The sequence below is a fragment of the Sinohyriopsis cumingii genome, chromosome 15 (assembly GCF_028554795.1).
Source record: "Sinohyriopsis cumingii isolate HCF-2022 chromosome 15, ASM2855479v2, whole genome shotgun sequence".
NCBI lineage: Eukaryota > Metazoa > Mollusca > Bivalvia > Unionida > Unionidae > Sinohyriopsis > Sinohyriopsis cumingii.
In genome coordinates this window covers 71,103,175-71,121,767 of record NC_142975.1, presented here as the reverse complement: position 1 = coordinate 71,121,767, position 18,593 = coordinate 71,103,175, and the positions used below count along the sequence as shown (strand labels likewise).

At 34.2% G+C, this 18,593-nt stretch overlaps 1 protein-coding gene across 2 annotated transcripts in view; it reads right to left on the bottom strand.

The window, feature by feature from the left end:
* The window catches only part of LOC149782046 (uncharacterized), a 93,016-nt gene that overhangs the window by 11,572 nt on the left and 62,851 nt on the right, over nucleotides 1–18,593 (bottom strand). For both annotated transcript variants that reach the window (XM_089933456.1, XM_089933455.1), the window contains exons 5-11: nucleotides 17,551–17,691; nucleotides 16,032–16,092; nucleotides 14,372–14,456; nucleotides 10,630–10,735; nucleotides 8,972–9,032; nucleotides 3,549–3,682; nucleotides 2,394–2,511 (exon numbers count right to left, since the gene is read on the bottom strand). In XM_089933456.1, the coding sequence (XP_089789582.1) occupies nucleotides 2,394–2,511; nucleotides 3,549–3,682; nucleotides 8,972–9,032; nucleotides 10,630–10,735; nucleotides 14,372–14,456; nucleotides 16,032–16,092; nucleotides 17,551–17,691 (706 nt within the window). The remainder of the gene's footprint in view (nucleotides 1–2,393; nucleotides 2,512–3,548; nucleotides 3,683–8,971; nucleotides 9,033–10,629; nucleotides 10,736–14,371; nucleotides 14,457–16,031; nucleotides 16,093–17,550; nucleotides 17,692–18,593) is intronic.

The following is an 18,593-nucleotide window of genomic DNA, read 5'->3' as shown; positions in this document are numbered from 1 at the left end:
AACTTTATCAATCGGCTATAGTTCTAATAATATCTTGAACAGCAGTACTGGACCGTGTTGGCAACTGCCGATATCACGACTAGCACTTAACGGCAAATCAGTTACTTTGCTAAAGATTTAAATAATTGAGAACTATTGAATTCACAATATTTTGCATGTGGCATGAATCCGTGAATCGCTGAAAAAGTCACGAAATTGACGTCAAAATCATGAGGGTAGGCAGCTTTGCATTTGGGGTACATTTATCCAGTACACTTGTACACATTCATCTAGTACACAATTTCTGTCACCAACCCACAGAACTACAGACATTAAACAATTTCACCCTAATAAAATAACATTTCTGTCACTGGACTCGAGACAAAATACAAATTTTCAGATCGATACAAAAGGAAAATAATCAGTCTAAAAGTAAATGTTAAGCTGATTTCTTCAGGTGCAATTAGAAACCTTTTGTCCTTTTTTAACACCAAAATGTTTGCTTGAATATTACTCATAAAACCGCATTGCCAAGCTTGTGCCAAATGATAAGACTTTTAATAGATGTTTTGTTGCAGTTTTAATGGTTTTCTCATGTATAATTTTATTTTCTGTACTAAAGACAGACAAGGACCATTCTAGTAAATTAAACAGCAATCCGACCAAAAACTTCTAATTTTCCAGTGTATTGTATATTCCAAAGTATAAACTGAGAAAGAAAACTTTCACTGTTCATTATAGAGGTTACAGAGAATACCACGTCATGCATAGTAATGGCATTAGCGAGTTTACTGCATGACTATCAAAATCTTCCAAACAAAATCTCCCCAATGTTGATGGCCCCCCATGACATCACTTTTGGGCAAGTGAAAATTCATGTATGAAGCCCACTTGCTCCACAGATAATAAAAAAAGGGGGCTCATCCTTTTATTATTTTATTGTGTGTGTGTGTGTGTGTGTGTGTGTGTGTGAGAGAGAGAGAGAGAGAGAGATGTTCCAATGTACTTTCCATCCATAACTTTTATACAAAAAACTACTTGCTTTATCCACTGCTCTAAAACTGCATATTAACACTACTATTCTAAAACGAGAGCACCTTACTGTGTATTAAAACTATTTCGAACCATATGCAGCACCAGTACATAGTCTTTCATTATGGCATAAATTAATGTGAAAGCATCAACATCCACTCTCATGCCATAGATTACTATTTAGATTTGTCACATGATCATATTATTTGACAAGGAAACCCATCAGTATGTTGAAGTTAGGCCATCTTTAAATGTAATTTTCAGCCTTATTAGATTTAACATAAGCTTAATTCAAAAAATGTCTGACATTTCACATTAAACAGAGAAAATGAAAGCAAAGTAAATTTTGTTGAAAATTTATGTAGTAGAGCCCCTTTAATCTAGGACGTTGACAGGACTTATAAGGCACACAAATGGATGTCAATGAAATCAACATGTTGAGTTTCTGCCAAGGCAAGCTTGACCAAAAATATTAGACTATGTGCAGGCAATATGAATTTTATGACAATTCAAAACAAAAGGCTCAAGTGTATCTGTGATTACTCGCTTTGATGACATCCATCTAAAATTCACACACAAGGGCACTTGGCCCAAAAACCTTGGTCAGTATTTAAAGATTATTTTTTTCTTTTTCTAATGGCAGCCAAATTGGACGGCTGATTTACATAACTTGGGCAGACTTGCATGGCTTTATGCCTCTATGCTTTCTGTGAAAATCTGGTCAACTTCTGCAGACCGGCTCTTCAAAGTCATTCAACGTTTTTCTATTTTTAGTAACAATGGTTATACTAATGATGGAGCTGATGAATAGTTTTGAGAAATGATTTTTAAATTTTTATTTATAGTAATGTGGCCATATTTAATGTCATTTTGTCATTGCTGATATAAAATAGTGAGTACTTCTAGCCAGAATACTTTCAGTAAAATTGATAAAACTATTCAGCAGTTTTGTAAAGTCATTTACAATTATTTTTTTATTTTTGAAATGATGGTGGCCATAATAAAAGGCAGGTAGGCATCAGCTGTATAAAGCTGAAAGGCGGTCATGCAAGCCTGCCTTGTGCTAAATTTGGTCAAATTCTGTTCTGCTGTTTTGGATATGTTACAAGTTTTTTTTCCTTCTGAGCTTTAGTTATGACAGAGGTCTTTGATTGTGGACAGGCACCTGTAATGGCATCTCTAGTTTGGCAGTACACTGGCATCACTTGTATATAAACCTGGGAAAGGCTAACACCAGGAAGCCACTAGTTAAATTTGTTTAAATTCCTAAGAGCAGTTTTGAAGATGATGATAAAAGTTGACGGGACAACACGACATAAGACCATACCATAAGCTCACTTAGCCTCATGTCCAGGCGAGTTAATAATTCATTAGAAGCCTACCTCTGGTTTTTCTTTGCCTTGGCCAATTAGAAACAGTATTGAGACAATGCAGCGAATCTGGTGCCAAAGGAATGCTTGACCTACAACTGTCAACTCGCACATCTGGTAACCATTTTTCCTATGAAAATGATCATAATACTAACTTCAGCATCACATATTACATAATCCCATTTATTCAACAGTTATAAAAATTGCTGTTGAAAATAGTAAATATACTGAATGATGATTGTATATATTTCTAAATGACTTTTAAGACTAATACAATATTAAGGTCATTAAAATTCTCAATAGTGAAACAGTTCTATAACATTTACCAATCCTGTCTAAAAACACACAATATCGCGAGTGCTTTTAATATACTGTAAAACTGGCATACCATAAATAAAATGGTAATACTGGCCTTGAATAATTTTAAAAAATTATAATAATTATAGATTTGCTTGTCTGCCTTGTTCATTTAATAAAAAATGTCAGCATCATATATACCCAACTGCATACTGCTTGTACAGCAGCATTATACTGTCCATTCTACATGCAATTCACGGATGATCACTTGAAATACTGAAGTATCAAACTTTCTGAAGTGCTGATATATTTAAAAAGATGTGGATCCAACCTAACCAAAATTACCAAAACATTTGCCTAGCATTGCATTTATGTGACAGCTGAGTACAGACTATTCATCTACCTACCATCACATTTAAGTGACAGTTGAGTACAGACTCTTCATCTGCCTACCATCACATTTATGTGACAGACGAGTACAGACTCTTCATCTGCCTACCATCACACTTATGTGACAGCTGAGTACAGACTCTTCATCTGCCTACCATCACACTTATGTGACAGCCGAGTACAGACTCTTCATCTGCCTACCATCACACTTATGTGACAGCTGAGTACAGACTCTTCATCTGGATACCATCACATTTATGTGACAGCCGAGTACAGACTCTTCATCTGGATACCATCACACTTATGTGACAGCTGAGTACAGACTCGTCATCTGCCTACCATCACACTTACATGGCACTCATGTGCACAAAATACATGGATTGGTAATGTAACTGTACTCATTCATGACATCACATTATGTTGGATAAACAAAATGGGTTTACTAAATGACTAGCAATAACAACTGACACTTAATATTACCTTTCATCAAGGAAGATGATATCAGCAGACATAATTTTACGAGTGTAATTTACCACCCCATTGTTTATATCCATCTTACAAAGGTTTCTGTAGTCATGTTCCCCTATAAGCTTCTGAGATGCCACATTCATTTCCTGTAAGAAGAATTTTTTTTTTTTTTAAAATTAGGTGCAACATAATACATTCTACAATTCCTAGTCAGCATTTTCTAAAACCATTAAATTGTACTGTAGGGGCGAGATATGTTCCATCAATTCATTATCTTCTACTATAAACGTCACTCATTGTAATTTTATCTAATCTGGTCTACAGCATGCCATGTTAAGTGGTGCTGATAACCTTAAACATCGAGTGCCATGAGTGACTGGTCTTACTAGCCTACTCCTTTATCAGACCTGCCAATCCAAAATAAGACTTTATCAGTAAGGCAGTCTATATTTTTCTGTGAATTAGACCAATGTTTTGTGAGATGTAATGAAATTATCATGTACTGCTATTGTTAACTTCAATAAAGTGCATTTGAAAAACTTTCAAGTGTGGTCTGATGCAGAAAATGCGATATTATGTTTAATTCTTTATACTCTGGCCTTGATAGCCTCCATTATGGTTTCAGAAATAACAGTTCTAACTCTCATGGAGGTATCAACTCTATGAAATATTTACCACTGTTTTTCATTCATCTCTCCTGCCATGGGCAATAAGTGCATTAACAAGAAATGATTTCCATTATATGTAACTGTCAACTTTCCTGCTTTTTATTCCAAGCCTGGCGCTGGTTATTTTCTACCATACACTAATTATGCAAGGAACTCAACCAACTCCATGCCAACAAGACCACCCATTCTGAAGGAACAGCAGTAACAAGATTTTCAACACTGACATCATGGTTGTTGTGGCAGCCATACTGGATGCCAGAGTGGAACCATTTTCATTGCAGACAAAGCAGACAGCATATGAAGTCTTCTGGTGAAAACCCATGCTGATTTGACTTTCTGTTCAGAAGGATTAACTATAATAATATTTTCCTGATGGCTGCCATGGTGGCCATATAGGATGTATTATTACTATAGTTTTCCTTTAGGACCTACCATACATCAAAATAAGTCTTTCAATGAAAATGCCATGTTGTTGTGACCATCCATTCAAAAGCAGCAGCTATAAGATGATTTTCAAGATGGTTGCTGTGGTGGCCATATTGGACTTCTGAGCAGCACCAACTATACCTAGAGATGAGAGTGTGTAAAGTTACACAGCAATCCTTTGAAGTAGTTAAGAAGTACTGATGACAAATTTGTGCTAATAGATAGATGGACTAATGCTGGATGATGGACTATAGGCTATCTAGTGTATGACCAGTTCTGCTAAAAGAGCACACAACTATTCAGAAAAAAATAGTGTAAATCACGTGACTGGTCAAATTGAACATCATCTTCATAAGCAAAACATGAAATAAGTTTCAAAGCAATGCACTAAAAACCTGCAAGAGTACTTGCATTTACAAAATTCTGTCCTTCAAGGACATTCTGCTCCGAGTCTTCAGGATAGGGCCATCATAATTGCCTGTGTGACTAGGTGTGCTTACAAAATTCTGTCCAACACAGGTACTCTGCTTTGAATCTTCAGAATAGGGCCATCATAATCACCTGTGTGACTAGGTGTGCTTACAAAATTCTGTCCAATACAGGTACTCTGCTCTGAGTCTTCAGAGTAAGGCCATCATAATCACCTGTGTGACTAGGTATGCTTACAAGACTGTGTCATACTTTTAGTCAGCTACATGAAACAAAAGGTAAGAACCTCTACAAAATATGTGGGAGCCAAGTAATCTGTTGATGCATGCGTCTTCATGAGATGAGTCAGCTGCTACCAGAGAAATTACCAACTTATTCAAGAGAATGTATTAGATTCTTATTTGCTGAAATTGACAGCAATCTTTACCTATCCATTGAAGAAGTAATAGAATTGAGTGAAGAAGGCGATAAAGAAAATGAAGTAAAAGGAGCTTGATGGATTAAGAATGACGTAATGCATATCAACAAGAGGCTCTTGATAGGACCAGTGACAAAAGTAACAACTAAGTTAGCTCTGAATGTAAATGAATTCAAAATGTTTTTTTCCCAGCAATTTTGATCAACTGTGCTGAATTTTGAATTTCATTCTGTGCACATTCACAGTAAATTTATTGTCATTATAAATGGATTAATGGAATTATGAATGGATTAGTGGAATTTATATATGAATTAATGGATTAATCATGACAACATGACCAGTACTGGTATTGTCAAGTTACAGACATTTGACCATTCTGCATGAGGTTTTTATTTCTGTATGTTACATGAAATTTACTCGCTTCTGATATTTTTTTTAAGAACACTCAACCCAATTTCAGCTTAAGAAGAGAGATATAAATCAAATAAATAACCAATTCTTTTACGGAAGCAGCTCTGTAAAAATATATCAAATATGGATACAAGCCACTGACATGGGCTGTTTGACTCAGACTACAATGACTTAAGGTTACAATAAGTGTGACTTGGCAGTAATGGTATACATATCTGTAAAACTGTTTCAAAAGTGATAATGTGCAAATCTTTATCAGCTAAATCACAATGTACAAAAGGATGAAAAAGACCTGTTTACAATGTAGTCTGATTTGATGAATTTTTTATATGCTCCAAAATGTGAATTCAAGTTCACACTGAATGTAAAGAAAATGGAGTCACCATGCTACATTCATGTTGGCAAAGAGTGATGTGGACCAACATAAACTGGTGCAATTACTGAACAAAGAAAGTGGACTAACCATGCTACACTCATGCTGGTGAAGAGTGATAAAGAGTGAAGTTCAGTGACATATATCAGTGTGATTCTTGCACTCTGGTATTAGACTCAAAATAGGATCTAACTGGTCAGTTGGTGGATTACTTTACCTATTTGACTCCATTTTCAAGAGTCACAGCATAAGGTAACCACGGATTTGTATTAGTATCCTTACATCCTGTTGATGGACACAACAATGATCCAATATCACAAGATAACCAAGGCATCATATTAACACCCCTACCTCCTCTGTTGATAGATACTACAATAATCCAATATTGTATGATAATCTAGGAATCATATTAATACCACTACCTCCTCTGTTGATAGATACTACAATGATCCAATATTGTATGATAATCTAGGAATCATATTAATACCACTACCTCCTCTGTTGATAGATACTACAATGATCCAATATTGTATGATAATCTAGGAATCATATTAATACCACTACCTCCTCTGTTGGTTGGTAATACAAAGATCCAATAATACATGATAACCCACCATCTCTCTTTTGATAGATACTACAATGATCCAATATTGTATGATAATCTAGGAATCATATTAATACCACTACCTCCTCTGTTGGTTGGTAATACAAAGATCCAATAATGCATGATAACCCCCCATCTCTCTTTTGATAGATACTACAATGATCCAGTATTGTATGATAATCTAGGAATCATATTAATACCACTACCTCCTCTGTTGGTTGGTAATACAAAGATCCAATAATGCATGATAACCCCCCATCTCTCTTTTGATAGATGCTACAATGATCCAATATTGCATGATAATCTAGGAATCATATTAATACCACTACCTCCTCTGTTGATTGGTAATACAATGATCCAATAATGCATGATAATCTAGGAATCATATTAATACCACTACCTCCTCTGTTGATTGGTAATACAATGATCCAATAATGCATGATACCCCCCCCCCATCTCTCTTTTGATAGATACTACAATGATCTAAGTTTTGGTATTAAATAAGACAATTACTAGATTATTTAAAAAATATGTATCCAATTTCGTCAAACTTGCTGATGGCATGAAGGAAAAGCATATATAGCAATATTAACCAATCAAATGCATTTTACAGAATTGATTGTTTGAATTAAGATCCAAACTGTTGGTTTGAAAAGCTAAAATATATCTAAGAAATTAATAATTTTCATCAATTTTTAGCAGTACTGTAATTTGATTTAGTCCGATCTAGATATGGGCTCTAGTCTCAAATGGTCCCAGAGAAAACTCTTTATGTTGCTGATAGTGTCCTATACTTTTCAGGGTATGCTCTTTCCATAAAATATACCTGATATGTCAAGACTGCAACATACTAGCGAATGCAGTCATACCACTCGCAATGTCAGCTCTTTATGATAACATGTACACGAATACATGGATTTTCCAGTCTGTGCCTTGACATATATACAAATGGAAATCTGCAATGAACTGGAATACTTTTTGCATGCTATTATCGCAATATATAAGTGTCTGCAGATGTGCCACTTGTGAAGTGAGCTATTAGGATGACACACGCATATGAATATATCAATATTATTAAACATAACTGAATATATTGACTTTCTAGTGTATACTGTGAAAAAGTTTATATGTAGAAATTTGTAAAAATTGAGTTACCGTCTTCAGCTTAATTTTGCAGTTGAATTGTCTGCCATATTAATTGATGTAATGCTACATCTACTTTCAGCATTATGTTTGGTGTGCCATTTAAGGACATTACAGCTTTATTTGAAAACATAAACAGATCATAGCAAACATGGTGAATATCTAAATATGGCATAGCCAACCTATTTGGAAAAAGGATGACAATCTTGTGTTATCTGTTATGGCAGACAAAGTGTAAACATAGCAAACATTTCATCTCATCATTATCATAAACCAAACTTCCTGAAAATGAACTCTACGTGGGTAGCAGATTTTTATGCAATTCTTTTTCTCGACTTTTCCAACAGTTTTATCTACTGCAAAGGATAAGATCATTGTGTAGCCTGGATTATACTGAGGCAAAGATATCACAGCTAGTGATAACTAAGTCGGTCATAAACCTATCAATTTGTAGCCTGGACGATACTGAGGCCAAGATATCACACCTAGTGCTGACTAAGACCATCGTAAACTTATCACAGGTTAATACCCCCACTGCAGTGGACAACAGGCCTGACTACACCTGTTATACTGTGAAATGATGTGTAGGTTACAACTACACCAGCACAAGATAAAGATGTCTAATACACTCTGCATATACTGTTATATATGCATAACTGTTATATATGCATATACTGTTATATATGCATTTACACGTGGGATTTAAAATGTATATGGCTAATACACTCTGCATATACTGTTATATATGCACTGACATGTGGGATTGAAATAAAATTTGCGGTGTTCCAGTGTAAAGTTGTGTTCTAAATTACACTGAAACAAGTTATCATCAGCACTAAAATCACATGAAACAAGGGACCCATATCTCTACTATACGAGGGTGTGTGTCACACAGTGGTGTGTAACAAGTGTGGGATTCATTTTTGTGTAACGGCAGTCATTTAGTGTACAGCACAGTCTTACCTCTATGTTCAAGTTTCCTTTGGGGAAGAAATACTTGTATGTCCTTTTCTTACAACTAAATCTGAAAGTAACAAAAAATATGTACTGAATCAAACAGTGTTGGAAAATCCCCAAAAGTTCAACCAGACCATACAGGCTATAAGTCTAAAAGTTGCCAGTCTTGTGTACAACTTTCTAGCCTGGCAATACAATTCAGTATCCGAGTGCATTTCTTCCACAGAGGCATTATAAATCTGTTAAAATTTCTGTGGAAAATATAAACATTAGGCTATTATTGTCAAATCTCTAAGAATGCATCTGCTGATAAGCTGTTTTGCTATGATTTACAACAGCTATTCTTAGAATCCATATTTCACATCATATTTTTCTTAAGCTGCTTATTCCCAGTACTTTGCTTTTAAAATCTGTGCAAAAATATTCTATTATTTCAAACATACCTACATTACAAGTCCATGAGTAGTATTTTGGTCTTAAATGCAAGCTGAGAAAATAACTGCTTCCGCCTATGAAAATTTACAATATGTGGACCTTCATGCTTTGTATAAATTTTGGCAAGCAAAAATTTATTCTGAGCTGACAATGAAAAGCCTCTTAACTGAAGCTTTTTCTGTGCCTTAAAACTTGTTCTTTTGTTAATTTTATCTATGTCTGACTATGCTTTTGCAGTGCACCTAAGATTTAAAATTAGGAGTCCTCTCCTTTGATTCTGACAAAAATGTCAGTTAAGAGAGAAGTTTTTGTCAACATGTTCATCCAGTTAGGGACTGAAATTCAATTATCCACTCGAAATGATACATAAACATTTTTGGCAGTCATTTAAATTTTCCAATCACCTGACTGAGTGCTGATTCAAAGCTAATCAGTATTTCTCTTTAATCACAGGCTGTTTTATAAAGAATAATGCCAATTTTGTCCACTGAAAGTTTATGTCATAATTTGTTTAAGCTCATGCAAATGTTATGCTCTCACTCTTCAATACTAATAAACATTTACCAGAAAAAGATTCAAAACTGTCAATTTGTAATTACATACAAATGATGTTAGTGGGATAACAAAACACATACCAAAAAGCAACTTTTCACATGATCAAACTGAGCTCATTTACATATTACCTTTTATATTTCTAAATTGGCTGGTTGAATAAGATTTTGTTATAGGCGAGTAAGCATTTTTAGTACATGTACTTGCTTGACTGGGCAAATAGATTTTTGCAGGCCCCACCCCATCAAGTTTATTTCATCAAACTAGGAGATATTGGAAGGCTACAATTAAATGTATACAAAACAATGATTTATTTATTACACATAACTCAAAACTTTCAACAAATTCTAGGTATTTCATTTTGTATTTCCTCTGACACAGAGTAAAAACCACTCATGCACACATTTATTATTGATATATGAACCAGATATTAACATTGATCATTAAAGACACCATATAAATTCAGTTCAAAAGCAGTGCAACTTCTCTACACTAGCCCCTCTGAAAACTAGATGTCTTGGGAGATCGGCCACATATTTCATTAGTTGGGTTGTCTGAATCATTATTTAAGTTCTTTATTCTGGCTACTCCTATATAATGGCCATAATATTTCAGCCACACAGTTTATGGTAGTATTTCAGTGTATGACATGTTTCTGTGGAAGTAATTCAACTTACCTGGCACTAAAGTTAGGTTCCATAGGTGCCCAGGCCAGAATTCTAATTTCCGGTGGAAGGACTCTGTTCAATATGTGAACATAACGTATCTCTGTAGTCTTCTCCCCTGAAAAAGTCGTAAGTGATAACTAAGTTCCAAGAGTTACAAAAACAAAACAGATGAATTTCAAATTTTACTCCAGGTTCAAATCTCTTCAAAGAGTTACAGTAATAGTTCAACTAGTCAAACCATTAAACATGGTTCCCATGCTTTTCTAAATATAAATTTCCAGGTGTTTTCCAGGATGAAATTAATTTTTTTCAAGATTAACATTTGACCATTAATGAATGGAATTAAAGAACATTTTGGATTATAAAAGATGCATTTTCCAAATCTGAAGATGTTTCTCTTTCAAGACTCTCCAAAACATATATATCAGATAAGATAATCATGTACAAAACCACAAAATGAGTCAAAACAAAACAAATTTAACTATATTCTTATAAATTGGCATTTAAAGCCATTTCAATGTACAGAATACAAATCCTAACTTTACTTTGCTGACCTGCATTATGTTGCTATGTGAAAACAACATAATGAGCATAAATTATTTTGTTTCCTTTCGAACTTTTAATTCCAAAAAATTCTAGGGCAATATATGTGCATGTTATACAAAGTAAACATTTCCTATCACAGTATGAAAGAAAAAACAACAATAAATGCAAAGTATTAGAATTTCATCTTGTTACGAAAAAAGTTTAACCCTGATATTATGTGTGCCAATAAAATCTCAAACAAGATTTTTCAACCAACCTAAGCTCCTTAGACGATTTGGCTAAAAATTCCATCATTTAAAGACATTTACAAAAGGGTTGATTTAAATTTTGACAAAAGACCTTCAAAATTATATACTGTTGGATAAACATGGACTGAATTTTTTGTAAAATCAACTTGTCTTCTTGTCCCAAATCCTGTACTGATACATGGGCTCTTATCGTTTCTTAATATATAATAAAAGGGATGACAATTTCCTATTTCACCTGCGTTCTATTTAAGATCTGAAACCAATGCATCAAGCTACATGTCACTGTAATAGATTCGCACCAAAGTTCAGCTCAAAGATTTTAAAAAATTCTAATCCGGGTTCCTCCGAATATTCCAACCCCATTTTTCATATTTGGACATTTAGGGTGGAGTGTAGATTCAGAGCAATTACAAATAAAAAAATTTGGAATCTGCCACCACCGTAAGATAGCTTACCAGGTGGCCTAGCAAACTTAAACACTGTTATATCGACTTATACCTGCATGAAATCGATAGGAAAATTATTTATTTTCTCAAAAATGGCAAGTATTATAATCGTTATGTCTTTAATCTGCTGACAGACTAGACGAAACTTGGCATAAATTAAACCTGATCTGGTACTTGCCATTTGCGTTGATAGTCACATGACTTCACAACTCTCACACAATGACATCGGAAGTCCAATAGTCACGCAATATCAACAACTCCTTTTTAATGTTGTACAAAATTTCATTTATATTAAATGAAAGTCTGATACTTTTTGTAAAAACCAGAATGAATATATAATTCTCAACATATTTATTCGAGAACTACAAGAAACTTGGCCAGTCTGATTCATCAAGCAGAGTAGTCTGGTTCCCTGCTTCGTATACTCCCTGCATGAGAGAGCATGTCAACATGGTAGTCACGTGATACAACAAAACTTCGGAAGTTGGTCTCGGAATACAGAGAATTTTGTGCTCTTTTGTTTTTGTATTTTTATTACAACCAGTATACGACTTTGATTTACTTTTTTTTCTACAACATATGAAAATGACGGTTGTGAGATTCTGTGTGCTCGTGCGACTAGCAATCAAAATCACTAGTACCAACTCAAATTTCATCAACGCATTAGTTTTATCGTCTTTCAGCAGACTAAAGACATAACGATTTTAATACTCGTAATTTCTGAGAAAATAAATAATTTTCATATCAATTTCATGCAGGTTTAACCTGATTTAATAACGTTTAAGTCTGCTTGCCCATCCTCAAAGCGGGTATGCTTGAACGCCACCATGATGGCCTCTTGTGATGCTAGACTGGTTTTCATACCTTCCATATAAACAAAATATACGGATATCAAACTGAAACAAAAAGTCTACCAGATGAATCTAATCCACTGAGCGTTTGGATTGTCTCAACAAATTTATTTATGGCAATCACCCAAATGATTCGAACTGCAAACTCCAATATTTCTGGTTAGAACTCAATAAATTTAACTCACAATCAGTTCAGTTACAACTCAGTTATGTAACTGTTTTGGGCATCTAGTTGTAAAAGGAAAATGTCCAGGTTTTCCCTAACTTTCGGCACTATTTGCAAAATTCAAGGACTTTTCAGTCAGGAAAAAAATGTTCATTTCTCCTGACTTTTTCCCGATAGCGTGGGAACCTTGATTAAAATAAAAAATTCTTTACATTACAATTAATCCTTGTTATAACATATTTGGGATCCACAAAGTAAGTCGGATATACATGGGATTAATTATTTTAAACTCAAAAGTTCTGCAAATCCAAAATATATGAGCCATGTCATAGGTTCTCAATCTTGATTACACATTTCGAAATTGTACTGTAAATTCAAATAAGTGCAATTACATCATCCTTACTGCACTCAAAATGAAATAAGCATTAAATTCCATAAAGCTTTTTGATATTTCCAACTTTAAGACTTCATATCTTCCCCACAATTATGATTTCAAACTTCCAATGACAGAAACAAACACATTTGCAGATGTCAACACGCTTCTTCAATCCAATTTATTTCATGTGGAATTGTCACATATAAATCCAGTCCATAATCACGAAAATTAGTAGAATCAACAAAAATACCAAAATCTATTCATTCCAGATCAAATGGAAAAGTTGTGGCAATGCACATTAATTCACAATATGACTCCAAATTTTAATTTTAAGTAGACATAAACGTCATTTTCTTTCAAAACTTATGTCTGCACTTGAGTATTTAGTTCGGAATATGGCATACATTCAGTTACTTTGTTTCTTGCAGTGGATTTTGTCAATATAATTAAGCATTAGGTAGAATAAGAAAATGAGCATACAATAAAAAGGTTACTGCATTTGTACGGGAAATTATGAACTCATTTTGTCGGATGGATATACTGCGCTCCCAAGGCTGTGCAGTATTCCATCCCAAAAACTTGTTCATAGTTTCCCATACAAATGCAGTAACCTATAATTGTTCAACTGCCCCCATACAATGACAAACATATACTTATTTTGACCACTGTTTTCCTAATTTACCAAAAACTGTTTTGTTTTAAAACTGTACATATTAATATATCTATGAAATGCAGTGGGTCACCAACACCGAAAAGGTGCTTGTATGCATCCTAGATTTCATACTGTAGCAAAAATAGGCATTTTGTTTCTAAATTTTCCTTCATACAAAGGCAATTTACATAAAATCCTGTCCATGAATCCTTTCTCCCACTCTACAATGGTTTTATCTACATGTCCAATCAAACCTGTCCATAAGCAGTCACCTCAAGGAAGTGAACAGTGTGACTTCTTTCAGCAGGTAGCTGCCTAATACGATTATTTTCGTATGCAAAAATTTCATAGGCTGTGGAAAATGTGTCCGTTTAAGGTCGCTAACTCTTTAATAGGTAACTCTTAAGACTGGTATTCCTACATAATATGCACATCTAACTAAAGCACATCACCATCATTTCATTACCTGGTCTGTCACGGACAGTTCCACCTTCTCTCACTTTCACACCAGTCCCTTCCAACAGGTTGGTTCTCAAGTCAATTGATATAACCTATGGAACAAAAAGGGTGAAAAACAAGGATATTATACAAGCATTCAATAGGTATGAAATCTACAAAACGTGCTGAATAATTTCACATAGCAAGCTGTTTGCAACCAGCAGATTACTGTATTATTAAGGGAGTCTCATATCTTCCAGGTCAACTGAACAATTTTTTAAAATTCTGCAAATGTATATATATGTATGTATGCATGTGTGTGTGTGTGTGTGTGTGTGTGTGTGTGTGTGTGTGTTGTTATCATGCATGGGAGTCAAAATATGTGGGGTACAGATGCACTTTATTAACATAATTTAACGATTTAAAAGCAGTGAAAATATATCTATCATTTGTTGTTTATCAAACTATCATAATAAAAATAAAAATAATAATAATAATGCTTCTAACTTTTAATTAACCATGCATGTTAATATAAACAGCATACTTTGCTAAGTGAATCTGGAGTAAATTGACTTTTTTTTAAATAGGGTACCACCTTTCATGGGTTTATTTGTTGTTACAATGATACTTTTTATGAAACAGTTGGTCTCTAGTTTTCCTAATCAACTAATTTACATGCAAAACAAAAAATTTATATTTTTGACAGAAAAAATCAAACTTGATACGCATGAAAAGGATACACAAGCTCACACTAATATCACAAAGTAACATATACACTTGCTTAGAAGTCCAACTGCAAACAACCCAGAACCTAATGTGCGATTGCATAATGTGTCAGCAGATCTGAATCTATGTTGCTTATTTCACTGAATACTTCCAAAAAACTGCATAGACCATGACCTGCCAGTGCATTATGTGATGGCACATCTGGGTATTCACAGTTAGCAGTTAGCTCTACTTATAGAAACAAAATTCAAAACGGTCTATATATCTTTTCTCAATGAAAACTTACACTAATAACAACAGTGTTAATAGCATTCTTATGAATTTAGACACAGGTCATTCTGTTATGGAAAAGAGCAGCTGAGAAGAATTCCATTAAAATTCTTGTTGGTCAAGTTACTGCAATAATCTCAGATAAATCCAATTAACTGTAAGAATTTTCTAACAAAAACTATACTGAAGGAAATGGGAAACTATATTGATACATTTAATGATGTATACAACAAAAAATAAGTGGGTAAAAACAAATTGCTGGTGGCACTGGTTATCACTTTCTCCTTTGACTAAATTTTATTTTCAACAATTCACACAGAGTGTAAGTAAATAATCATTTGTTATAGTGACATTATGTTTTACACATTATACAGCAATAAAAACACATTATTAAGTACTTGCCCAATGGACTTGTAAACTCCCAAAGTTATTTTTGAATTAAATGTGGTGGTTGGGTCACAGAAGGCACTTTACAAAGTCTTCACCATCCATCAAATCTGATTTGGACTAGCCCAAAAAAGAACTCTTTGAAGAGCCTGGATTACCTCCACCTACCTTTTAAAATAAATTGTCTCCCAATCCCCATTCCTTTTATCTGGGAACAGCCAATAATAATACTATAAAAGCATTCAAAATATTGGTAGAACAAAACATACACCCACACCACCAGAATGACAACTGTAATTGTTTACCTGTCCAAATGCACTAACACCCTTATCTGTTCTGCCACAGCGGTGATAATTGGAGGTTTCTCTGAAAGAAAAATACATATAACCAGTCATTTTTCATGCAATAATCTTTGAGGAAATCACAGTAAAGTGGATTCCTGTATTTATTACACATTCACATTTGAAAAAATATTTCCTGTTATAGGTTAGACATAGGAAACAATCAGCAATGTGTAAAAATATTCTCGTTATAGATATGACATTGAAAAATGAGAAAATAATCAGCAGGATGTAAAAATATTCCCGTTATATCATACATACTTTTGAGCTAATTTAAATATTTTGATGGAACCATTGGCTCATATCAGGTAAACAATCAGTGCCATTTATGAATGGATCAAATCACAATTCTAATCCAGCATCCAATGAAAACCTTTTATTATGCATGAAGTTTGAAACTTCAGTCTCAGCAATCTATGTTACTGCATCTGGGTCACTTCAGCTTTTCTACATTAGCTTTACATCTTCAAGTGAAATAATTGGTCTTAGTGTTTACAATAATCATTAATGCTCAGACAAGAAAACCATCTGAGAGAAATAGCTGCTACAACAGGATCTTTGGTGGGCTACATCATTTTCACAGAACATTAATTATAGTTAAATCACAAAAAGCTTGCCTCAATCTGAATGTGCATTCTAAAGATGGAACTGTCTAAATTCAGCCAAGTTTTTGATGTAATTTTAGTACTGGAAACGTTTTATGATAATGATGTAGCCCATCATGATAATGATGTAGCCCATCACACATGATAATGGTGTAGCCCATCATGATAATGATATAGCCCATCACAGTAATGATGTATCCCATCAAAGTAATGATGCAGTCCATCATGATAATGATGTAGCCCATCACGTTAATGGTGTAGCCCATCATGATAATGATGTATCCCATCAAAGTAATGATGCAATTCATCACAATAATGATGTACCCCATCACGAAAATGGTGTGACCCATTATGATAATGATACAGCCCATCACAATAATGATGTATCTCATCACGATAATGATGTAGCCCATAGGTTTTGGCGACACAATATCATGAGGCAAGAGAGTTAAGTCTGGTGGCTGTGCAGGACTAACATAATGAACAGGTACTATAATGATTAACCAGTAAATTTTAAATGGTCACTGAAGGTTTTAATGTATCACTATGCTGGAGAATGTTTGTTTAACTGTAATCACTTGTAACTTGGATTTGGCTTGAGGTAGTCTTTCAGGTGGAGGGTCATGAAACCCTCCTTCCCAGACAACCTCAAAACACAGACTATAAACTGTGACCATTTACCTATGCATGGGTATATGTTCTAGGAACAAAACAAGTAGTATAGAAGAGCAAAGTGAATGCATGACCACTGCACTTTCCACTATTTATCTGGTAATTCATATTTGCCGTTACTGCCTAATAATTACAGCTACACATACATTCTCCAGTTAATTTTTGATCCAATCAATGTACAAAAAACTTAAGGTACAAAAATTAACCTGGACTCAATAAGACGTGTTCTAAGCAAAGCATCAAACAAAGCTGTTTCTATAGTTTTCTCTGTATCCTCCTGAACTGCATAACCCTGGTAGTCCCATCCTAAATACACTATCTTCAGAGCAACGTGGCGGGTATTGTATCTGCAATTTAGAAAAACACATCATAATCTTCTTATAAACAGCTTGCTGATGACAAAATCTGTAAGCTGCTTTCCATTTCCAATTGGCTAATGTTGCATGCTTGATACTGCGAATTAACTTTAATTCATGGTGTATTGATTTGTATGGATTTTATTTGTACTTGAAACCAGAAATCTGAATAACGAATAAAAAAAATCAAAACCCCACCCCAGATACATAATTCAATTAAGCACCCTTGAAAAGGTCTTTTTTATTTTAAAAGCACAAAAAGTGATTACAATTAAAATAAATTAATTCCAGTATTTTTCTGCCTGATTTGATTACAAAATAGTCTGACTTCTGCCACCTACACTAAGCCCTGATTAGAATTACATAATATAAAGGATATTAAAATTACTTTCACTCTGGTAGTCTCAATCGCAACACCATATAATATACATGTCTGATATATGGAAGCTGATCTCTTAAAAATCTGAATACAATATACCAATTACTGGAATGCTTATGAAGAATTACCAATTTATGCTTTAATGCTCTTGCAAGACTAAGATCAATATAGACTTGTTTTTAAAATGGTTGCCCCAGTTGTAATAAATACAAATGATAGCTGTGTTAATATCTTTATCTTTCAATGTCATTATTATTTGATCTTCTAAACAGAGGCTGTAAATTGTGAAGCAAATATTATCAGAACAGAATCAAACTGAGACATCAATACCTATTACCTTTGTTTCCTGAACAAATACAAATACTTCCTTGTATGTCATCTCCGACTGCAAACTGCATAGACATACATTTACTGGCAGATATGGGTCTCTATCCAGTTTGTCAGGAGTAATCAGAAGAATAAAACAACACAGACCCAGATCTGCCAGCCCATTATGCCACATCAGATCAGGGTC